The following is a 26,135-nucleotide window of genomic DNA, read 5'->3' as shown; positions in this document are numbered from 1 at the left end:
TTGGGGTTATATGTGGATATTACTTTCCCATGGGAAGCAGAGGTGTGAACATTTGGATTATTGATATATAATCATGGGAGTATAATGCATATCAAATGTTAAATACTCAGACAGATACAGAAATCATTTGCAATATGCCTGCTCACACTGAATTGCACCTTAATGGGGTTCTTGTTGACATTAATAAGTTACAAGTCAAGATGAATGAGTATAAATTGCTAGCTAACAAGCTGATAGTTGAACATATTATTCTTTGAGGGTAGTTAACCAGCAGGCCTCATGTTCCTAAAGACTTAAATTTAATATACCTCAAGGAAATATCCTTTTGTATAATGGAATCTACAAGAGAAAGATTATTTTTGTTTCTCCCCATCTGCCACAGCAATGCAATGAAAATATATTGGCCCATTTTGTGAACTTGAAACAGAACTTTTGGCCTGTGACATGCAGTGCCTTGGTTGATTTGCAACCAATGACTTCTAGTGAGGAAAAAAGAAAGTAATTTTGTCATTATTTTACTTTGGAGGGTTCTTGTAGGGGTTGGCAGGGGGAGTATGTTATCCCTGAGATATAATTTATTCATTGTTTCAGAGCTCTGAGGAGCTGATAATCTACAAAATCACAGTGTGTCACTCAGACCAATTTGAGTAACAGGCTTAAGGATTGCTAATCTTTTCAGTGCAAATGGGGAAGATTTTTCTAGATATATATAGCGAGCAAAGTTACCAGCTAGGAGTTTATCAAATTGTACGTAAGGGAGAGATGCACAGAGACATGTGAAAAATAAAAATGGATTGATTTATTAATTCAATTTTCTCCTCCACAAGTGGCTGGTTTTAGGGCACTGGATCTCCTTTCATTGAATGAGAAGAAATCACTGTTCATGATTGTGTAATGTGCCACTAACAGAGGTAAAAAGGCGGCTGCTGAAGTGGTGAGATAGGTGTATTATTCAGAGGTCTAACATCTATTACTGCCCTCCTACCATTTAAATTCTTGGCTTTCTATAGTACGCTCCAGTGCAGGTAATGAAACAAATGTTAGACAATTACGAAAGAATGGTTTAATGGTAGCATATGTGTCTGTAACAACAGGCTACCTCCTAATTTTATTTACTTGCTTCAGTGGCATTCACTGTGTGAAACAAAGTGAATGCCATTGAAGCAACAAGTATTTAGTCAAAATTGAGTGTGTACCTGAGGTTAGTCATCTGTTGGTCATATCATATTCCAAAGATTTTATTAGTAGAGGATCAAAAAGCCCACAGACAAATGCTTGGGCTTGAGAGATGCTGCCTTCAAGTTCAATTCTTAGTGTTAATGTGACCAGGATTTCCCTCAATTAAGAAAGTGACTGATACAGTCAATTAGCAAATTGCTAAAAATGAAGAATATCACCTGTGGGAGACAAAGCCAGACAAAGGGAATCCTGTCCTCTGGAGACACACAAATACCCTGGAAAAGTACCTGAGAACTTTGTCTCTGGAGGAGTTGATGAAAGTTCTAAAGAGCAGAGCAGGGCCCTAAAGGTTTTGTAGCCTAGTAATGATATATTTTGAATTAAAGAAAAGCAAAACAAATATCGGTCCTTCTGCAAATGTTGGGTTTTGATGTTGGAAAGCAGTGAGACCAATTAAAATCTGTTCCCCTGCTAATATAAGAGATGGCAATTACTAACCTAAGAACATGAATATGACTGAAAACAGTCTGTTCCTACAGCCATGAGCTTCATACTGTATACCCTTGGTGCTGTTGTAATTCCAGAAAATGTGGCTTTATAATAAACATGAAAAAATATAAAATGTAAAAATTGAATTTGCCGGGACAGATGTTTCATGTGGTGGTGATATGGAGTATCTGTTAGAGCTGAAAAGTAGCATCTGAATGAACTACTTTTAAATGCATACCAAAAACCTCTCTGCATTGTTGTATTTTTTAATTAGATGAAAATAAATGAATTGAAAAGATGAAAGGAACTCATGTAACATTTCACTTCAAAGGGCAGCTCCACTCTTGAGGAGTGTTTAAAAAAAAAGAAAAAGAAAAAAAAACGAAAGAAAAGCAGCTTATTCAAGAAATATGCATTCTCTATGGATTTGGTTTCTCTTTTACCTGCTTTAGAAACTCGGGAATGACTTCTGTTCATTTGACCTGAATGGAGTCATTACCCCGGTGTAAGGGAGAGTGGCAGCTGGCTGACAGTGATGTTCCCCCCGTGCTCCTTCGCTGCACTTTGCATTGACTCAGCAATGCTCTCAAATGAGCAGGATTGTTTTTGACCTTGTGATGGGATTTTTATCAAAGTTTCAGTGCTCTGGCCTGTGTTCTGGATAGGAACTGCACATATGGAATTGTTCCTTAGCTGCCTCCCAAGGTGAGAACTAGAACACCATGTACCAAGTGTATACATATCAGTGCGTGCAGCCTGGGAAACAGACAGGAGGAACTGGAGCTGCATGCCCAGTCAGAAAGTTATGATATTGTAGGAATAACTCGAACATGGTGGGACAACTGACATGAGCAGAGTATTGTAATTGATAGTTGAAGACTCTTTCATAAAGACAGGCAGGGAAGAGGAGGAGGAGTCACACTCCAAGTTAAAGAGAGCCTTGAATGGACAGAAGCAGTGATTATGGAAGCCTTATCTAATGCCTCTGGATCAAGATCACAGGAGTCATCTTCGAGGGGGATCTCACAGGAGGTCTCCGCTATTCACCTCCAAACCAAGGCAGTAAGGCCAACAAAGCAATATTTGGGTTGCCTAAATGAGCTTCAAATCACCAAGAACCCTGTTCTTATGGGTGACTTCAACAGCCTAAACATTTATTGGAAGAACAATAGCTAACATATCATTTATCAAGTTTTGGAAATGTGTGGAGAACCACTTCTTTATACATATGTTAGCTGTGCCTGCTGGCAAAGAGGCACTGCTGGATTTGCTCCACAAAAACCAAGAAAAACTGCTTTCATTTATATCTCAGTTAGCAATGTTTTTTTGATCACAGTATTGGGGAGTTTGGGATCTTGCTGAGCATGCTGAAGGTGACTAGTAAGACAAATGGTTAGATTTTAGAAGGGAAACCTTATCACTATATTCCAGTATTTAAAGGGTGGGTAAAAAGAAGATGGAAACTCCCTTTTGTTCAAGGAATCACATGGGAAATATGGGGCATAATGAGTACGAGCTACTCCTGAGGAGATTCTGACTGGACATTCCCAATGAAAACAATCAGCCATTGGAATAGTCTCCTCAGGGAAGTGATGAATTCCCCAACACTGCACACTTTTAAGATGTAGTGCACAAAATGTGCCATCTTGTCTAGACCACGCTTTTGCAAAAAAAGGTTGGACCAGATGATTCTTGAGGTTCCCGCTAACATGGTATTCTGTGAATCTGTGACTGTGCACAGATAGAATGTCTATACATCTAGATTTACTCTATCTGCACAAATGAATTGAAAAAAGCACAAAACCAAAAAAAAAAACCCTCAAACAACTCAGTCACTCAAGTCAGCATTCCCAGTCCAGAAGCAGATGCTTCCAACCAAAACACCTAAAAGCCAGCCCTTGTATACTTCTTATATGCAGAATACCTTATATTATGAAAGATATTTCACCACCTTAGCATTGGTTGATTGGTCTTGAGGGAATTTCTGAAGTCTTAAGTCAGTGCTGTAAAACTCCAGGGTAATATTTTTGCCTTCCAACAAATTTCCTCTAAGTCCTATTTTCAAACACGAAGGGGTTTTTTTAGCCCTTCAGCAGTTTATTTCAAATCACATCTGTCCAGGCCAGAATTCTTGTCATTCTATTTCTGCATAAAGGTGCCCTGGCTAAGGGCAGGATTAATTGAAACTGCCAAAGATGTCACAGTTTCCTTCTGTGTTTCAGTTACCATGAAGTGTGGGATGGTGACATTAGAAAATAGCATTTATATGCAGAAGTGTAACAGAGAAGTAATAATAACCAGTTGAATAAAGATTCAAAGAAAGACTAGCCCATCTCCATCCCTAAGAGGATCCTAAAAGGCAGGACTGCTCACTGTAAAGCAATACTTTCCTCTTGTGACTCAAAAAGTTTTTCTTCCAAAAGCAGATTTTTTGTGTGACTTGGAAAGGGAGAGCAGCTCATCAGCTTCATAACTCCTGGACAGATGTTAGACATGCTGCTCTGTTCTTTGTTATGCCACGAGTTGCTTAGTCAGTTTGTCAGATAGCAATTGGATGTGAAATGCTATTAGCGCTTCACAAACACAATCAGCTAAGCAACTGAGCTCATCCCAGACATGATTAAGTGAGATCAATTATAATAAGAACTAGATAAGAGAGGTAAGCTTCTTGTTCCTTGGGTTGGTATTCCACAGTATTAGCCTTTGTAAGTATCCTTTATACATCATCAGCTGCAAAATCTTGATTACTACAGGAAATGGCTTCCAGACTAGCATTCAAATGAACTTCATCCTGAAGTGATTATTCTAACACTGCAACTGCCACTGAGTGGGGAAACAGTTCATTTGAAGCATCAATTGCACCAAACAGAAAAATAACCACTGAAGACAGTGTTTTGCAATTTAAGGAGCATGTTTCCTCTCAATCTTTAATACAGTTAAATATTTTGAGGGAGAGCTCTTTGTGTCCCAAGAAGGGAGCAGCTGCCCTTCATAGCATCATGTTTGGCCATGGCACTACTGCTATAGCGCTTAAGGTTTAATGTGCTGAATATCAGAATTGATACAGTATTCCTGAAAATTTTGACACGAAGCTGAACACCAGGTATTCACTAAATCTGGAGGATTTATGAGAGTCAAGTGCACTGGAAGTAGTGTAGATATACATATTATAGGAATAACAACATATTCTTGCTTTGTTAATCAGTACAGAAAAGCTGGTAATGTAAGAATAGAGGGGGCCCTATGAACAAACAAAATAGAAGAGAGGAATGTTGCAAAATAGTCCATGTCTAAATTGTAGAAAGAGAGATGACTTGCCCGTATCTTTGAGCAGATATTTTTAGCATTATTTTCCTTTCTTTTGTGTCTTCTGGTGCTTGCCATGGAACTCTCAGGAGATACTTTTGTTTGTGATATGGAAGGACTAAATGCAGGATGTATATCATGCCACAACAATTGGCCTGTTCTGGAGCATAAGGTTTGACCAAAAGCCCACAACTCTGTTTACTTTCTTTAATTTGAGAGAAGACTCCTAAGCTCTGAATTATTTTCATAAAAATATTTAAGATCTTAGAAGAGTGAAGTGACATGGTCCATGCATATCTCCTATTGTGTAGCATTGGATGTACTTCAGTTGTCTGCTTAGCTAATAATCAAATCTGATATAGAGAAATACAATTGTTGTCTCCTCTTTTGCTATAGGTACAACTCAGATGTCTTTGAAAATCTAGGTTGGCATGTTTGTTGCCCTTTCAAGTGCTTTTCTACAATTTTATCACTATGATAGTGATAAAATTGTTGGGAATTGTGCAGTCTCCTTGATGGGCGCAGTGCCAGTGTCTCTGCTCTGGTCCAGTTCCCAGTGTTTTGTTTGCTTTGCTGGCCACTGTGAGTAACTGAGCAGAGCAGGTCAGTTCCCCCTCAGGGACCCTCTCTGTAATCTCTCCTTGGCAGACATGTGGGACCGCTGTGACCTTTTCTGCAACCAGAGCAAAAGGTTTCTGTGCTCAATTCCAAAACAACTGTTAGCCTCTGCCTTATCCCTTCTCCCTCATCCTCCCAGATTTTTTATGGCTTTTTTGGCAGAGTAATGCTTCCCTCAGATACTGGTCCACAGGTCTCTGTGATAATATTCCTGGTGTTAGGCCTCTATCGAATCACAAATGACCCTTTTACATTTCATCACTGACAGCCAGCAAGAATTCTTCTAAAGTTCAATATCAATTATTAATAATTAGTAGGGAAGATTCAGAAATTTCTAGGATGGATTCTTTGGCCTATGCTATGTTAAAATATGTGAACATAAGTGCTCTCTTTTGGATCATTCATCCTTGTAGTGCTGCACCACTTTTCTCTTATCACATAGTTTATAATTATTTGCTGCCTCTATCTTCTTTTGTTGCTGCTGAATGTATTATCGTATATACACAATACTCTTGCATTTTTCTTTTGTGTGGCCCTTTACCAAAGATTTTTGGAAGGTTAATATGTTCTTCACCTGCTGATGTCACTTGCAGTGTTGAAAATATTTGATAACTATAGAAAAATAAAATAGGAAGTAAGAAAAGTTATGATAGAAGTGAGAGCTATTATTTTATTAAAGAAAAGGCATTTGATAGATGACATTTTTAAACTTTGAGCCTTTTCACAAGACATATTTAATTGTGGCACCAAAAGCTTTTAACATGCAGTATGAAAAAGTATGCACCCAAGAAAAAAAATGTAATCCCCTATTTTCTGGTATAAAACATGTATTTAAAGTATTTTTGCCCAAAAGTGTGTGTCTTATGTTCCACCTTGTCCACTAATTCTTCAATGTAGATATCATCTGATCTTTCCAAGAAATATCCAAGGAACACCAGGTCCCTCTGGAGGTCTCATCCTCATGGTTGAAGTTTAATTTTAAACTTGAATGATGAGATTTAGGGTGGGTTCATTTCCAGCATTAACTGTTACAGTTTTGGGCATAGCTCCTTCCTGAGAGACTTGCTGTGATCCCAGGTTCAGCCTTGCAAAGTATTGAGTTCTGTACAGTTCTGACTTCATCAGTTGCATTATTCTGCATTCTTCTTTGTGGTGAAGCAAAATGAATGATTTCTCCTTAAAACTTCTTGTGGACTGTGGTGCACACAAAGCCTAAATGAAACATTTTGATGCTTCCCTGGTGTCTCTTCTGGTCCCTTGAATACTTTTGTGCATCAATTTCTGAGTACAATCTCACCTCGGAGCTTCACTTTCTCCTCTGGGACTGTGGGAATGGCTGGAGTAGTTCATAAAATTCAGTGGCTTTGCTTCTATTTGGTGTTTCCTTTAAAAGATGATGGTATGGAGTGTACCCCTCCCCCCATCCATGTATAATGCTCTAGTTGCAGGTCAGTTAAAAATTAATTTCCAGGAGAAGCACACAGAGGGAGATTTGTTAGTGATCTCTTTGTCAGATTCTTCTTTGCACCAGATTCCTGGAGCCTTCTGACTCAACTGTGTAATTACATTGGGTGGTGGGGGGCTGGACACATCTCCACCTATTCCCTAAATTCTCAGAAGGTAAATTAGGGTTTTGACATTAGCTCATGACACATAACTGTCAACCATTACTTTAATGTAGGTTAGTACATAGTTACTCTATGTAGGAGAAAATTATATACTTCTATGTGCAAGCAACTGTTTATGTGAACCTCTATTGCTTTGAAGAAAATATTTTTCTGCCACAGGGCACTACAAGACTGGCAGATTAATTCCTAAGGGAAGAGTTCCCACTCTGCACGTTAGAATCACTGAATATAAAAATAGTAACTCTTAAAATAGATTTAAAATCAATACCATAGCTGCATGTTGTATTTACTGTGCTCATTTATTCCATTCTTTAGGTTTGAAGATGGTACAGTCTCTTTTCTTGATATCATTGCTCTGAAGCATGGATTTGATGTTCTGGAAAAACTCACAGGTCAGTTAATATAACTCTAATACTGAAGACTGCAGTTGTGGATTTATGCTCAGGGCACAGGTCTGATCATATTTCTTATGGCTCTACCTTAATTTTCCTTTCTAGTTTTACTATCTATGTTCATCATTGTGAAGATGAGACTTCAGTGTAACTGGCTTATTCACATGCTCCCTACTGGCCTGGTTTTGAAAGGCAAAAAAAGGGTCCAGACTGTTCTGGATATGCAAGATTTGAGAACATCTCATCTGCCTCCCACTGACAAAGATGCAATAGGAAAGTAACACTAGAAAGTGACTGAGTGACTCACACTGTTTGAGTCAACCTTTGAAGCCCCTGGAGCCAATGCTGAAGTCCCAAATAAAACTTCAAGCCAGAACCTGTATGTGAAGGGTGATACTCATGTGCTGGGAGAAGGCACATTCCCTCTGGGACAGACTGCTCTTGTCTGGCTTAGCACCCCAAAAGCACAATCTCTCTGTGTTTGCTGCCATGGGGCAGGGACTCTCCTGAACAGGGCAGGGAAGCTGGCACCACAGGCTGTGCAGATGTACTGTGGCATGTTTCCACATGTACAATGTGCCAGGTTAACAAAGGATGTTCCTGAAATGGTTTTTTGATCAAGTACGTGTATTACTTAATGTGTAATGTCTGAACCTTCCTTCTCCAGTGCACTCTTCGATTTCCTAAAGTCATAAAGTGCATAATGATGTAAAAGATGCCTGAGTCCAGAGAGACACTGGCTATGTACTTTTCAGGTTAGTGTAATTTCAGCTAGTGTCTGTGGAGGTTTATTGTCATGATTAATCTGAAGGATTCTGGTTTCTTCTTCCTCCCAGTGCAAGGCTTCTTCTGTTAGAAGCTTCAGGTCTAGTTCATGTGGAAATCAATAGCAGTTTTCATCCACATCAATAGCCTGACTAAACCCAACAAGTAAGGATGTTTTATTTTATGTTGCTCAACATGGAGACCAGGGATTAGTAACCAGCCTTTAGTATATGTTCTTGTAGTACAGAATGCTTCTCAAAAATGTGCACTCTTAAAAAAAAACATGTTCACTTGTGAACAGGGCTTTGGTTTAATGTGTAGGAGCATTGCCTGCCATGAATGTGAGATTTTAGGATAGCACCTCCTCTGTTGCATTTCTCATCCATCTTATTGGTGCCTACTTTAGCTAAACAATTGAAAATTCTCTTAATACTAGACTGAGGGGAACACTTAGCCCTGAATCTGAATGAAGTGGGTATCAACGGATGACACGATAGAAGAGTGGCATAAAAATATAGTGTTGAGGTCTTTCAGTTATCAAAAATATGAACTGGCTCAAATTTTCATACTTACAATCCTTTCATAAAGAATGAAAATCAAAAATTTGGGAATATTTTTATTTTAAAAATTTATAAACATTTTTTCCTACAGTGCTAAAATGTAGAAAGATGGGAAAACATCAACTGAAAGAGCAAACAAGAAGAAACCTGTATTGGAGAGGAGAAAATTGAAAAATTAAATAAAAAATGGTTTTGACAAATACCATAATTTTAAAACTTCAGCACTGCTGGTACAGTCTAGGTACTTTAGTAGTCTCCAGTCAAATTCTGGAATGCCACATTGAAAAGCAGAAGTGCCAGCACTGCCTCTTTACAGATATAAGAGATTGGAGAAATCCATAGTGGAAGAAAAAATGGAATTCTAGAAAGGATTTTAATCACCACATGATCCAAGAATTTTCTGCAAAGTTGGGCTGGTCCTAGACCATTTTCCATGACCAAAGATGAATTGAGCTTTTGTTCCAGATAAGTAGGAACTTGAAACATGTTCATGTTAAAACCTTTGTGATTATGCTTACATAATCACAAAAATTTCCATGTGATATGTTTTTGTTAATTAGAATTTAATCATACAGAAGGGAAATGAAACAAGCCACTCAAAGGCAATAGTAGAACATAGCCAAACTATGGTGATGTTTGGATTTTTTCCATCATAAAATGCATTTTTATGCGTCAACTTTTCAAAGCTGATGTGAAGGGTGGCTCAGCCATATCAGGTCTCTTGGCTCTTCTGGCTGTGAGACAAAGGTTTTGGGGGCCCTGCTCTTCAATTTGTGTGGACATTCAATGTTCCTGGCACAACTGATGCAACAAGAAATTCAGGGATTAGCAGTTGTCATTTCCTCTCACCATCCTTTTCTCCCCTGAATATCATTGACAACATGGAGTTTTGCAGATTATTTAATTTCTGTCAAAGGCACAGTGTTCCCTTTGAACAGAGATTATTAGCACTTGGGTGTATACAACAAAGCCGTTGCATGCTGTAAAAGCACTTCGTAGTCCAAAAGGACTGCAGATTTGTTTTAAGCCTCTTTATGCATATTTCTTCCATTTCAACTGTTCAAGAGTTTTCAGTGGCAAAATGCACTGTCAAATGTGAGTCACTTTTGAATCTCACTTTGCTGCAGCTACTGGAGCACTTGCTTTGCACTCCCCAAACACAAACAATGATTCTCATTCTGGACTGGAAACAGCCTAGAGTAGAAACAAGCAAAATAAACAAAGTTATGTTATTATTAATCGTGTCCTAATGTGTAATAAAAGCACCGCTGAAGTTCTTTGGTGATATGCTCTAGCTGGAGTATTCTGGTGTAATTATTGAAGATAGGAAAGAAAATCACTAATGGAAAAGTAACTCAGAGTTTCAGTGTTAGTCAGTGTTGTGAAACATACAGATCAGTTTCTGACTCTGATATCATCTGAATACATCCTTGACCTGTCTCAACTTCCATTTAGAACAATTTCCTGCAAGAATTGCATAATGATGTGCATGTGTATTTAAACCATTCGCAGAGGTCTTATGTCTATATGATTTTTAAACTTTTGTTTTATGGTATGTATTTTTATTAGTAAATTTTCATCTGTTTTAAAAATGAAACTAAGACACATCATTTGTGCCTTACTGTTATAAGGTTTACTTTGATTATAATGTCTGTTCAGGAAACATTAATTCACTTCAGAAGAAAATATAATGTGTATGGGAAAAAAATTCTAAAATGCAGTCTAAGTCTCCTAAGGATGATGAATTGAAAGTTGCTTCTAATTCAGCATATGCTTGATTGGCTGTTAGAGTAAAGGTTTCTTTGGCTTTCATAAAGACAATTGCACCACAAAACAGCCAAAGCATAATGTAGTGCAAGATGTCAAATGGTGATGGTAACTTAGTTTTTTAACTTTGTCTTTGGAACTTTTGCTGTATTTTGCTCTGCTCCATCAAGGACTGCTTGCAGTCAGTGATGGGATGTTTGGCAGCCTGCATTTAATAGTACTGCACAGATTCTCAGGTGTATTGTGTTTAAACACTAAAGGTTATATAAGTCATCCAGTTTAGGGGCCAGAAAAAACCAATGGTCTTCTAAGTACAGTTGTCAGGGATTTCTGGGATTTCTTTTGTGTAGAGTTTGTGGCTTCATCCTACTCTTGTCTGGTCACATCACCTGAACTTGGAAACTTGGACCACGTTGCTTGTGTATTTTACTGGTTTCATCCTTAGTGCTGGCTTCATTCATAGTTTTAATGGATTTGGGGGTTCACTAATGTGAATACCAACTGTACAGTCTAAATATTTTGCAAGCATGTGTATCTTTCTTTCTACATGTGGGATTATAATAAAAATGGTGAGTTTCCTGCCTTACATCAGATGGCTGCTGTAAAACTAAGCCATGGCCTACTAATGAGTCAGAACCTCTACAGAGGAGTTGCCTGCACTTGTTCCCTTTTAGATTTGCAACATGAGATTGTGTTTCGCTGTGAGGACTTTCACTTGTGTTTCATCTGTGTGGACACTGCTGAATGCTTCCACTGAAGTCAGTGGGGCCATGGAAAGTCTAATATGGGAGATAGGCGAGGAATTGGGATACTTGAGTTCCTTTCCTTGGGCACAAAATTTACTTGACATTTATTAAATCACATAAATACTAATCTTAAGGGGAGCAGGGAGTTAGGTAACCAAATATGTTTACAGATCTGCATTTAAAATCTGGATGGCATTTACCTTATCTTGCTGTCAACAAATTATGTCTGAGCTACCATTTTGATTCCCAGTGAAATCAGTGGAACAGACAGTTACTTCACCAGCCTGATCCCTCTAAATTCTTTGAAATTTAGAATGAGAGGAGTTAAAGCCAGCAATATCAGCTCTTTTCTTTGTCTATTAAAGGAGCTTAGATGATTAGCTTAGTGTGATATAGGGCATTTCTTTAATTTTATATAACTTTTCTGCTAATGATCCCTTTGGGACTAGCAAGCTGAACTACCAGATTAGTTAAGGTGCAAATAGTGTTTTGGGATTTTTTTTACTTCCCTTAGATCTGCAGCTTCTTTTGAGCAGGGCAGGTTCTACATTTCCTGTGGCTGAAATAAACCAGTAAAGCACGACAGGAAATGTTCTGGAAGAACCCTGAGGGGAGGCTTTCTGTTTGTGAAGCCTTTATCTGTCCATTACTCTAGGAGTGATTTCTGATTCCCAACATATATTTCATGCTTCAAATCCAGATTTATTCAGGTAGATGTTGCTTTCTCTGAGGGAGAAAGGCTCACAGTCTGACAGCAAACTATCGTGCAAAGGCAAAATAGATTCTGTCTCCAGGATGCAAATGTGCCTGTTGTGGTGAAAAAAAGATGTCTTATATGAAGAATGTGTGTGTACATCTGATTTCAGAAGTCTGTGGTGATTTTAATATTCAAGTGACTGGTTATAGCAGATTAGGAGGAAAGAAAGCTCAGTTGGTTCTTTTGCATCAAAAGATGCCATTGTTGGGACTGTGGTTAATTTATTAGAAAGAACATGCTTAAGTGAGCATGCATTTACTAATGGCTATGGATGAAATTAAAACAATTACAGAGGCAGTATTACAAAATGAGCAAGGAGGTGAGGCATCTTGTGCAACTGCCTAGAAGTACAGCCAAGCACATACAATGTGTTTGGAAGGCAAGTTTGGATTAATAGATGGGGGCTACTTTTTATACCATAGATACAAAATCTGTTCCCAGTTCTGCCTAAGGTAGCCTGGTGAAATCCATCACTTCCAGGAAATAAAGCAGGAGAAATTGCTGTACCCCCCATTGAGAGACAATAAGACCAAGTCTTCAATAAAAGCCACAGGAATATTAGCAGCAGTCAAGTGTAATGAAACAGATCTACTCATTGCAGTGCAATGATGCAGCATTGCCTACATACAGCCAAAGGATATCTTGGATAAGAAGCACTTTCTGTCTGTAATAACTTTTTCCCAAGATCATTTTCTGTGTCAGATACAGTTAGGACCTGAAGGACTTGTCATTTTCATTACAAAGTTGTCATTATCACTGCTAAGAGATAAAGTATTATGAAACCATCTTTTTCAAAGGAGAACAGAAGTGGCAGCTTTTAGACATGGGTGCAGATCTTCCAAAGACTTTTTGATGCCTCAAGTGGTAGATTAGGTGAGGGATCTTGTTATTCTTAGAATACTCTTTTGAAATGGGGAAATAAAGTCTTGTTCAGCTGTATTCTTAAAACATGCATATGAAATATTCAAGAATTCTCTTTGTATAGCTCCAACCAAAACCTGGAAGGGAATGGCAAATTAAATTACAAATAAATTAATTCCATTTAATTTTAAAGAGGGTAATGTATTGCTAATTATTTTTTGCCACATCTTGATATACTAACAAGGAAATAAAATGTTACTTAGTGAGTGCTAATTTCCTTTACTGATAAGGTGAACGATTTCCATACTAACATGCACCTGGAAAATGAACTTTTGCATAGTGGTGAAATAATTCAGTTTTATGAAAAATTAGAGCACATTGGGACTAGAGAAGAATCAGTGTTTTGGTGTTTGTGGAAATGATCTGGCTGGTGTTAGCAGTGCTCCCTTCAGCCACCCCTCAGAGATCTCAGGGTTCCACTCTAGTGTGTGCTGGCTACCATGGCAAGGATTACCTTATTTCATTTAGTGCATTTTTAATTTCCCAGTTAACTGGATCCAGCTGTTTCAGCCCTTCATGCAACACAGAGATTTTATGCTAAATCCAAAGGGGCTAAATTAAAGTGAAATGAAATTTGCATATCATGTAAAACTCCACTTGTTCAGCAGATCCAGATTATATGGTGCTAATCACAAACACTAGACAGAGTAAATCCTCTTGAAGTCACCCTGGGGTTAAGTCAAATGCTTTACACTCTTTGACACATACCCATGAAATATGTAATCAAGTCTGTTTGACGTCCTCTCCTAATTATGTGTGTGTATTTTAAGCAGATGCTTTTCCAGCTGATCTGTGCCTTCTGAGATCTTTTTTTTTCATTATTAATCAGAAAATCATGCTGTATGTTAACGGCAAGTGCCAATTATGAGAAACTAATCTTAGTTTCTTTGCTTAGAAGCTCTGCTTTTGCAAATAAGACCATTGCCAAATAACATATAGATGTAAAGAAAATATGAGAACCTCTGAATGTTTTCCATCAGGGACACAATTATTCTACCATGCATTGCGCTATTTCAGCCTAAAACTAATTTTTTTCCCATATAATGGTACTTTAGTTTGATGCAAAAATATTTAATAAAGAAGTTCTCTGTTGGAAGTAGGAAGGACTGCTTGTTTTCACAAAAGTTAGGATTTAAGTGATAAAAATGTTTTTCCAGACGACTCTACACTCATAATTTCTGTCAAGAATGTTAATGTATACGCTTAGCCTTTCTTGAGTCTCCTTACTGAGTGAGATAATATCAGGAGACAAATTCAATATTTAACTAAGTTGAGAGTCACTGACTTTTAAGTAAATGCCATTTTTATTGTGACTATGTAAAAATAGTCTTCAGAAAGGACTAGTGACCTAGTTGGTCCTAGCCTGCTCTTCACCTGAAGTATGCGAACTTCCACTTGCATTTCACTGGAGTTTCAAACTGAGTATTTTCCCTTCAGTGTGTTTAGCAGAGACATCTACTGGCAAATTGCTAACTGGCATTCTCCTCCTCAGGTCCTACAATGCCATTTCTTACATCTCTGAAGGAGAGACTTGCTAATATGGAAATGACTACATTGAAGCTTTTAGATGTGCTGCAGCATTAAATGTATTATTTTGGAAGAAGCGTTAAGTAGGGTATCCACAGATACAAAATCAATAACAGCAAAATAATTTTTTCCTATTTTCTCACTAATGTTGCTTCCTGTTGAACAACCAGCTACTTTTAGCAGAAATGTGCATATCAGAGAAAAGGAGTTTATGATCCATTATAGATGAACAGAACATTTTAAATCACCTAATAATTGTTATCAGTCTCCATTGATTTAGATTCAGTCAATATAAAATGGAAAGAAGGAAACCACAGGGTATAATTGGGAGAGCTGTTTTGCCTACAGGGACTGGTTTCATGTCTAATGCTTGCTCCACACTCACAGTTTATTTTTTCAATACAGATCTGCCTCAGCTGTCACCTTTGCCCAGTTGTTAATGGCTCTCAATAGAACCATTCCAGGGGAGGGTTCGGCTCTTATGCGCTACCTGCTCTAGTTGTGGTTTAAACACCCAGAGGCCGTCAGGGTGGAACAAGACTCACACAAACAGAGCTACCAGCAAGTCCCCCTTGGGCTTAGGTCCTCAAGGAACCCCTGGGAACGCACCTGGCAGCTTCTGCAGTCCAGCCTTGCTACCCCCCCCAGGAGACACTCACATACCTTGGGACAGGCATAGCCTTGCAGAGGTGCAAAAGCAGAACTGAAAAGACACAGATGATTGATTACATGATCCCAACAAAAGGTCTTTAATATTTCAAAATTAGACTTTGCCTTTTTGGGTAACCTGTGGATTCAAGACACTAAGTAGCATCTCATCCATCCAGTTGGAGTGTGTTCCTTTTCTCACAATCACTACTAGTAAAATATATTTAAAGGTCTTATTTGAGGTGCTCAAATAAGTGAATTTTATTCAGATTAGTTTCATTCAAGTAAAATGTACTTATTCTCTGAACCTACTCATCCTACTGAACCTACTTTGGACATTTGTGTGCTACAATCCTACAAGCATTCATTTTATATTACTCTAAGTTTATATACATTTGAAATGCCATTTCAGCTCTGTTATGTTTTCACGACTCTGTGTGTACCTGCCTAATTCCAGATCAGAGATCCACACATCTGCTCATCCATATCACACCCCCTATTTTTCCATTTTCATCCACATCCCAATTTCCATGAAAGGAAGACTTTACTGGGCAAAGAGTCTCCATTTGTAAGCTGCTTTAATTGCAATTGTTGCAATTCTGTAATAGCTGGGAAAATATTTTTTGGTTGTTTTTCCCTTCTTTCTCCTTTCCTTAGTTGTTTCCCCAAGCAGACTAGGTTGAGTATTGTCACAGGAGCTGGTTGAACTATATGTTAGGAGGACTTTGCTACCATAACTACACTGGCAAGACCTTCAAGGAAAAAAAGCTATTTGCTTCTGAGTGTCCAGCAGCACAACTCAGTGTTTCAGTCATGATGTTGAAGCATTTCAACAGGCTGCTTAGGGAAGTTTTGTCATCACTGTCCCTGGAAGTATTCAAAAAAGGCTTAGGTGCGGTGCTTAGGAACATGGTTTGGTGATGGATTTGGCAGTGATGGGCTGATGGTTGTAGTCAATCTTGAAGACCTTTTCCAACCTTAATGGTTCTGTGGAGGGATAGAATGTAAGAAAATAATGCAGAAGGTAGTCTCACACCTGAGTAGTGCAGCTGCACTAATCACCAAAGATTAGGAACAGGCCTGCCCTTAACAGGCCACAGCTGTGTCCAATAAGAAGAGGAGTGCTACAAATGAGTGGGTGAGCTGGGTGAGGAGAGAGTTGCAGTTTGTTGGTTGAGCTGTGAATAAGAGGGAGTCAGTGCTGTGAGGAGTTGTACATGAGAAATCACCAAGAAGGTATGAGAGGTAGGTTGGGTGCTCACACATTTGTGTTTGAGCCTGTTTTGGGAGAGAGGTGGAAGTCTGCCTTAAAACGTTTTTTTTTTTTCAATGTAGTTCACATAATCATGAAAATTATTATTAATTTTCCTTCTTGTGGCTCTATGTTAAACTGTGAAACTCAGTTTCTAATTAGTAAAGGTAAAGGCCCAAGTGTGGGTATTTTACTTTCTGAAGTATACCAAAAATTGTTATATAGGCAACTGAAAACAACAGGCTAGTGCCTTTTCAGTGTGCTTCCAGGCACCTTTTTAAATTTTTTACATTTATTTTTCCCATTTTTCCCTCTTGACATTAGTGGAAGTTTCATTGTTGCTGTTTTTGTAAGATTTTGGAAATGGTACCACATCTGTTAATGCAGATGTCTTCAACTGTTTTTTCAACCCAGTTTCAATTGGAACAAGTATCATTAGAAATTTTTTTTGTTGTAATTTCTTTCTTCTCCTGATTTTATTGTCTGGTGTGAGAATATCTGCTTTTTATTTTTATTTTCAGATAAATAAGGTCTTCTAGAGAGAACTCAGATTTTACTTAGGCTTGGGTTTGCACAAGCTGCTAATTCACTGTCATCACTGCTGATCAAGTGATTAAGAAATTTCTGTTCCCAGACACCCCCACCCCCTGCCCTCCCCACTGAATCTTGGCCAGATGTGATGTCTAGAGGCTGAGTAGTCAGTGTACCTACTGTGAGCTCAGACAGGTGGCAGCCCAAACTACTAACTGAAGTTTCATCCACCTCTGTCTCCAAAAATAAAAATCACGAAACTCTCCAGCCGAATGCTTGAATTCACAATCCTTGTTAGGGCTGCGGGTGCCAGAATTTTGTTTTCTGTAACCAGAGTGCTGCGTAGGCTGAAAGAGGCTGTGAGGCAGAGGTTTGAATTTTATGTCAGTAGAAGCTAAAAAACATGAGTGAGGTCCAAAGGCAGTAGAGACATAAAGCCCCTGGTAATTATATATTCACATAGTGTGGGTGGAGAACAGAGGTTCCATGGACTATCTTGGAGAATAATGTGGAAGATACTTAGGTGTCACCCTATAAATCAGATGTTTCTTATAATCTAAAACATGTAATGCAGTCTTGATTGCCTCACCACACAAGTACATCCACAGAACTGGAGGGTGCTCAGCAATAAGCAGCGGCACAAATGAGTGCTCATGTGAACAGAGACTAAAATAATCAATGGCATCCTTTAGGGATGTGTCTCTCTTATAAAAAAAAGGAAGCCTCTATGGACTGAAAACACTGTTTTGCAGAACACAAATCTCCATGTTTTCCCACACATCTTTGGTTTCATAGCATTTGCCATGTTTAGAGCATTCCCATAATGCCTCCTGTTCCTGCTGTTCCACAGAGCATTTGGTATTCTTAGAAGAAAGTCACCAGCAGAATTAGGCCAGTGTTCAAGAAACAGAGGGTGGAATCAGGAAAAGAAACTATGAGGACAATCCAATTGTTCCAATGCCACTTGATTCAATAAGAACAATAACGTTAAAAGGATTTGGGGTCTGCAAGCTGTTATTGTCTGAATAATTTACCATGTGTGCAGAAGATCGATGAGAGGGCTTTGAGCTAGCCAAAAGGCACTGTTGATCTGGGCAGTTAAACTGCTAGGTACATCCAATTATTAAGGAAAACAATCAAGTTCAAACTCCAGAATATCTTTTTCTTGATGTGGGTAATGCATGTGGATGTTTGGATTGTGCAAGTTTAATTGCGACAAACATGATGTGAAGATAATCATTACTCAGTTAAATGGGTTGGCATGTTTCTATTAATCACTTTCATTAAATTACTAAGCCACTTATCTGTCTTTGGCATTAATACACACTACATGACTAGTGGCCATTATGTTGTTAGCAAGTCTGGAAGGAATTCTTACCTTTTTCAAGAAGTATCAGCTAAGCAAACTAGATAGCTCTCTACCTCCATCACATACTGACAATGCAAAAGGTTGAATCAGCCTCACTGTGACTTGAGCACCCCCATTAAGGGGTGCACAATTTGACCCAACATCATGAGATTTTGAGAAGAAACCTTAACTTTTTCATTATGTTCTGAGATTTTTACTCCTATAAAATTGCAGTTCTATATGGGTAATTTTGCGTGTCTATATTGTGTGGAGTTTGCAGCTGTGTTTTACCTTGCAACAAGCTAAAATATAACTGGCAATTTTCAGAGGACTGACTTTGACTGGCCTCCAAATTATTTCCCTGTCCAATATGAAGAGATCTCAAGTCATGCTGTATGTTTAGCATAAGGAATTGTGAGAAGGGTATGTGGCTGGCTTCCTGATTTGTGGTATAAATAATATAAATGAGGTGATGTCTTACAAGGACCTACATCTGCCACGTGCTGTCCTGGGGTAGGACTGAGCCTCAGGTGCTGGGTCACTGCTTGAAAACGTGCCCATGGTGTTGTGCAGTTCCTTCCTCTTCACCCTGAGCACAGGCACAACTGGTTCAGCAGAGCAGCTGTGCTTGGGGTGGGAGGCTGCGTGTTCTCCTGAGTCTCCATTCCACCAAAACTTGTCTTCCTGTTTTTTGCAAGTACAGAAGATGAGGGTTCCTGCTAGTTACTTGGTGGTAGCACAGGCAGTAGGAGTTTCAGGGCAGTGTAACAGAACAGAGGAGATTCTGAAGTGCTGCCAAAGGGCTAGGGGCTGGGAAGTACATCAGACATTCCGATTAGAAAATTTATGTTAGAAAGTGTAAGAGAAGAGGCAGCATTTTTGTTTAATTTTGTTTGTTCTATTTTTTGGTTTGTGGCTTTTTTTTTTCCCCATCAAATTCCAGAGGAAAAAAACTTGCTGTGATTTGATGCTCATAAAATATAAAAGCACTAGGGGACACAATTAACAGATTGCTGCAATTTGTGAGGTGAAACAAGAAATAAATTTGGCTCGTGGGTTTTAGTACCCAATGATGTTTTTTTGTCATCCTTTCTTGTGCTTGTGATGTTTGATAATGGCTAGACAGAATGACATAAAGTGTGGTAAATTTTTTGGCAGTGTGGGAGTTGCTAGAAGTTTCTGGGAGAGAAGAGCATATGTAATACCACAGTAACAAAGGGCAAAAAACTCCATTAGACAAAGCATGTGGTCTTTAGTATAAAGCACTGTAGGTAGAGCAGCTGCTGGAGAGAATGGGAAGTATCAGGATGGATCTGAATAGCTCCCAGAAATGAGATCTATTACGGTTTTGATGAAGTCTTATTTACAACATAAAGTCAGATCACCAACTGATGTAAGGTGATCTATGGCCTAAAAATATTAATGGAATTAGTACAGCTGAGCACCATTAGGAATCTGTCCACTGAAGTCTCCACTCACCCTTTAAAAACAAGACTGAATTCCCATTGTTGCATTAAGCTTGCCTAAGCACCCTGCACCATCCAAATGGCGAGCAGTGACTAAGCAATGTCATATTTTAATGAATATTCAAACATAGATACATTATTTCATTTCTGTTGGCTTTTTAATTTTCTAATGCCTTTTCAAGGTCTGTGCATCTGGAAGGGGGAGGGAGACGTTTGCTCTTAGAGGAAAAAAAAAAAAAGAGGCACATTGCCATTTCATTTCTTTGTAGAGGTTCGTAATGCGATTACCAAAATGTGAATAACAATCAAATAATGCAGAGGCTTATTCCCTATGGATAGCAAAAATAAATTTCAGTCAAACATTTCCGGCAGAAATCTCAAATTTGTCATGCAAAGTACTTCTCTGCATTCAAACATAATGTATTTATGTGACTCAGAAACATCAAACATTAGGATAAATAGCCAGATTATAAGTACAGTCCGCTTATGAAATGATTGGAATAGAAGTGCAATTAATGAAACTGGCAGAATGGCTATGAAGCAGTGTTAATGCCTTGAGATTTAAAGAAATCATCCAGAGCTGCTTTACAGCACAGGGTGGAAGAGACACTTAGACATTGCTTGCCATTCTCCCTGCTAACAATCTTTGACTACGTTTTTGTGTTTGTGACGTATAATCACATCAGAAGGAAGTTAGGAGCAGCTTTTGCAAGATTTTCCTGGCCTCAAATTTTAAAGGCAATTGAGGCCTTGGAGGCCAAGGGGAAGAAAATTAAAAGATTGGCAACATCATCAATTCTTTCCTTCTACCTAAAAGCCAATGTAACACTACATACTTTAAAAAAACCCTCAAAAATGAAAAACAAAACAAACAAAAAAAAACCCAAACAAAACCAGGAAAAACCAATAGACAAACTAGGAGGAGGGAAGAATGGTGAGTTCATATATCTGACAAAAGGGCTGCTTTGAACTCCTTATCCCAACGTTCCCAAAACCATTTACCGGGCAGAAGTGTTCTCTTAAGTTGCTGCAGAATTTCTTTCACCCAGATGAGCTGTTGAGTTTCTGTCTCCACACTTGCTTTCTCTGCATCCTTGAAAAGGAATGGATATAGTCTGAGATACCTGGATTGGATCTACTGATGTTTGTGAGAGGGTAGGTAGGAGCGGCATAAAGCATGTAAAATGGCAGGTTTTAATAATTGTGTGGCTCCTGTGGTTCTGGGGATGAAGGGTGCATGTTTGGGAAAAACAACAGGAATAAGCATTGCCTGCTCTGTATTAGTCTGTGTGGATGTGGTTTTTTATTGGGCAGATATTTTGGGGATGTGCATCAACAGTCTGTGATCAGGGGATTGATTTTTAGCAGATTTTGTTAGTTTTCTGTGTCTAGCAGCTAGTGATGATGGAATAAGCATTTAAATTTTGTAAGGACCTTTGAGAGAATGCTCAAGCTGAGGTTGCTGAGGGCAGCACTAGGCTCTGTTATCATTGTCTGATGGCAGAGGCTGACATTACTTTTAAGTAGTTAGAAGTGCTGAGATTTGTCTTCCTATTGCTGGAACTTCTGACACTATCTTTAGGGAGAATTTGTTGTTGCTGTTCTTACTGTTGGGTTTCTTTTCCTCTGGTCTTATTAATTATTAGTATATCAATGTAATTTGATTAGCAGTAGCAGAAATTTTTGAATTTACCATACTATACTATTGCAGGTAAATTATAACTGCCTCCTCCAAATAATGATAATTAATTGGGTATTTATTTGGGTATTCAAAGCTTAATTAAGCCTGCTTAACACCAAGATTTCATGATACTTTGAATAGGTTACTACTTATTTAAGTAAATGAATTTATAAATAACAAGCCAAATAACAAACCTCAGGATGGGTTTCATGAGCTGATGCAGGTGGAGTGCAAGTCTGGGTGACCTGTGCTCAGCGCTGAATTTAAAGCATATGAAAGTAAAAAAATAAAAAATGAAGGAACAAATGAGATTAGGACACCTTTATTTTGAGGCTGTGCAGAATTTATTACAACTTATATAGCCTTGGAGCTAGCATAGTTTATATCCACTTATCTATAGCCTACAGATCTTTATGAGAAGATTTTACTGGAAGATTTAACCAGAAAATAGAGATGTTACTCTATAGTTCATCATAGGGGAGAACTCCTCTGAAAAGGAAGAAATTTTATTAGTCTCAGATTTTTTTTTTTCCTGGCTTTAATGGGACCTACTAATGTTTTCCTCCAGAAGTCCTTTTACAAACCTTCCCCTTTAAGTCAGCAATAATGAATTTAGGTGTCCAAGCAACCTCTGTGCACTGAAGCTATACTTCCAGTAAATGTGGAAAATTCTCAAGGGCCACATGAAATGTTATGAGATGGTGTCTTACACTGTGAGTCCCTCCTCCCAGGAAGTTCATGTGAAGTCCTTATGTGCTCACACATGAGCTTTGTTCCTGTTTGATGAGCCACATAGATTACAGCCAGAAGGAGAAGTTGGCAGTAGTCAGGAAGGAAAAGTTGGCAGTAGTCTTCCTTGTTCCTCAAGCCCGTGATGGTTTGTGACAAGTCCTGAGGAATTGTAGACATTGCTTCAACTGTTAAATCCTGAAATGGATTTTCCTTCTGTTAGTATGTTGAGGCCAACTACGAGTCTACCAAATCTCAGAGTGGTAACTCTAGAAAGAGCTGAGTCTTCTGCAAAGATCCTTGATGACATTGACACAGCCTTTGCTTGCAGATGTATCGGATAGCAATATATTTATTAACCAAATTATTTTCTGACATTTAATTTTTATGATATTTACACCCTTTTTGGAAATGTACATTTCTGAGCTTTTGGGTTTGTTTTTCTTTTCAAAGAAATCTCATTGATTTTGTACCTAGAAAATGAAAATATTTTAATTTGTCATAGATTTTCCTGTATTTTTAAATATGCTATTTTTTAATACATCTTGTTAAATGCTGTCAAATAATAATGAGATGTGGAGTTTTTTAACTTTAGAAGTTTTCAGAAGTCAGAACTAACCAACATGGTGAGTTTTTCAGTTACATCACTCAGAAGGTACGTGGTGGAAAGATACCTCTAGGACAATGAGTTCTACATCTTCAGCAACTCCAGCAACTACTTCTTTAAAACTTGTTTATAAGAGAAGATGTTTGTTCATGGGCATTAACTTTGTGGTGATTTTTGATAATTTTCACTTTACAGGAATTTCATCACTTTATATTTGCATTTCAAATCAGAACTACTTTTTAATATATTACAGTTTCATATATAACAGGAATTTCATTTCTTGAACAGTTGTGTAGAAACCCTGCTTTCCCTTCAAAGAGACTGAATTTTATAATGCAATGAAGGGAGTCATAATCAAGTCTGGCTGCTCACAGGTTATTAAAACTGTTAGTCACTGTGTCCATATAAGAGAAGAATGAATCTATCACTGAAAAACTAAACTAGCAGCATAACTAGGCAGGCCTTTTTGCTTGAATGAGTCCATATGTCTCTTCTAGACCCACAGAGGGACTAAATGTTTTGCTCAATGGAATGAAGAAAAAGATCTCTCCCAGTGCAAGGTTGAATGCTTTCTGGCAAGTTTTTTCTGTATGCAGAATTTCCACTTTTTCAGTTTGTGCCCATTGCCTTTTGTCCTGTCACTGGGCACCACTGAGAAGAGCCTGGCTTCATCTTTTTTACAACCTTCCCTTTGGATATTTATGCATACCAAAAAGATCCCACCTGAAATATCTATCCTCCAGGCTGAACAGTTCCATCTCTCTCAGCTTCTCATATTAGAGATGGTGTAGTCCCTTATTCACATTTGTAATCCTTCACTAGACTCACTCCACTACATCTTGGACTGTGGAGCTGCCCTGCCTCTAAGAGGTAGGAATAGAATACCCATCCCCATTTCCAACCTAAGACACGAGCTCAGGACTGGACACAGCACTGCAGAGGTGACCTCACCAGCACTGAATAGAGGGGAGGGATAACCTCAATTAATGCAGCTCAGGATACCATTAACCTCCTTTGCCATGAGGTGATCAGCTTGCTGTCCACTGGGACACACAGACCCTTTTCTAACAAAGCTGCTTCTTTCCAGCCAGTCAGGCCCTAACTAATTCTGCTGCCTGGGTTTGTTCCTAACCAAATGCAGGGTTTTGCATTTCTCTTTATTGAGCTTCATTAATTTCTCTTTATAATTCTCCAGCTTGTTTAGATCCCTCTGGTTGGCTGTGCAATCATTAGTTGTGTCATCTGGAAATTTGTTGACTGTGCATGCTACACCATTGTCCAAGTCATTAATAAAGTTTTTCAATGGCAAAGGACTCAGTATCAACACCTGGGGTGGACTTTGTGCCATTGATCACTACTCTCAGGCCTGGAAGTTAAGCCATTTTTCAGTTCCACTTCATTGTAAATTTATCTAACCTATACTTCATCAGATGGTCTGTGAGGGTTTTATGGGAGAGAGTGTCAAAAAATAATAAAGTCAAGATAAATAGCATCTGCTGTTCTTCCCTCATTTGCCACACTGGTCATCTCATTGAAGAAGGCTTTGAGGTTGGTTAAGCACGTTTCACTCTTTGTAAATCTTTGATGACTATTCCTGATCACCTTCTTGTCCTTCATGTATGAAAATGATTTCTGGACTCATTTGCTTTATTACCTTTGCCGAGGAAGAGGTAAGGCTGACCACCTGTAATTCCTTGAATCTTCCTTCTTGCCCTTCTTGAGAATAGGAATGACATTTGCTTTCCTCCAGTCCCAGTCTTTAGGAAATTCTCTCAATCACCATGCTCTTTGGAGGATTATCAGGATTGGCCTTGCAAGCAATAGCAACCAGCTCCATTGGCACTTGTGGGAGCATCCCATCAGGGCCCATGAAGTTGTTTATGCCCTGTTTATTTTCTGTAAGATGATCCTGTACCACTGATGGTATGTTGTCCTTGGACTAGGCTTTTCCTCTGAGCTGAGGGCCTGGGATTCCCAAAGGAAGGCTCACCAGTAAAAAATGAGTAATGGAAGATGTTGAGACCCATTTCTGCGTCCTTGCTCGATGAGAATTCTGCTTGTAGAAATGCTTCTTGTAACCAGTTACATTCCTTACCAAATTCCTGATTGCATCCATGCATGTTTGAACCATGGTTCTGTGTTCCTCCTGGGTCACCTGGTCCTGTTTTTACCTTTCTACTTCTTGTGGTTTAGTTTAGTGGGAAGCTCCTTGTAAGTCTGCTGCCTTAACTATGTTTCCTGCTTGCTGGGATGGACCACTTCTGAGCTTGAAGAAGGTAATCCTTGAAACCTGATTTTTGTACCTCAAGTTGAATTTTTCTTGTAAGGTTAAACCCTAATTTTTGCAATCACTAATCCTAGCTGTGCTGGGGAGCATTTCTGAAAAGCTGGACAAGGACATCAGCAACTGGGTAATAACAGGCATTTGGGTATGTAGACTATGTATCTTTCAGGACTAATTGAAATTGCTACCAAAATTTCTCATATTTCCATGAGCACAGAATCAGGAAGTGGCTTATTCTTGTGGTTCATGAGATCATTGTACCATTCAGAGAAGAATCAATCTATGCTATACCTATGGGAATGGTAGCAAGGGAAGAAGATGGAGCCTGTAAGCTCTTTATGGGTGTAGTAAAAAATTATCATTTAAACTAATCCTAAATATTTGGAGTTTAGCCCTTCCTGAAAAAGCTATCAAGGATTTAATAGAAAATAAAAGCTTTTCTATTGCATTTGTAACCATACACCAGTAATTAGAAGACAAAAATGAACTCGATATGGAATCCCATATGAAAGCCTGAAATGCCTCCCTCTAAAAAGGAAAAATTTTCTCTTAAACTATCTGGACTTTCACAGTAACTGCAGGGTAGCCAAAGAGATTTTACTTTGCTAGGTTTTTATGTAAGTAGTTTCTTATAGGCATATAGTTATTAATGATGTTTAATTAGTTACTGCCAGGATTGAGGTCCTAACGAAGTTTTTATTTTCAAGCAATTTAAGAGGCTAGTGCTGATGCAGTAATTTCTTTAAGCAGAATATCTTCATTTTAGAGCGAACTTATAGAAACTTTATCTGCAATACACCCCTGTTTTTCCATCAAGCTTAAAATTTCTTATGTACATCTACATAAATATGCTTATGTCCCTTTCCCAAATTCTTTTTCTAAAAAGTGTTTCTCTAACAGAAGCCCAGCAGATCTTCACAAAACAAGTGCTTTC

At 38.5% G+C, this 26,135-nt stretch overlaps 1 protein-coding gene across 1 annotated transcript in view; it reads left to right on the top strand.

Moving 5' to 3' along the window:
- MOCOS (molybdenum cofactor sulfurase) overlaps positions 1 to 26,135 on the top strand; it is a 207,621-nt gene that overhangs the window by 114,458 nt on the left and 67,028 nt on the right. The window contains exon 5 of the mRNA XM_058805961.1: positions 7,536 to 7,612. Coding sequence (XP_058661944.1) covers positions 7,536 to 7,612 — 77 coding nt within the window. The remainder of the gene's footprint in view (positions 1 to 7,535; positions 7,613 to 26,135) is intronic.

This window comes from Ammospiza caudacuta, chromosome 1, assembly GCF_027887145.1.
Source record: "Ammospiza caudacuta isolate bAmmCau1 chromosome 1, bAmmCau1.pri, whole genome shotgun sequence".
NCBI classification, from domain to species: Eukaryota; Metazoa; Chordata; class Aves; order Passeriformes; family Passerellidae; genus Ammospiza; species Ammospiza caudacuta.
This window is presented reverse-complemented; position numbering and strand designations above follow the sequence as displayed.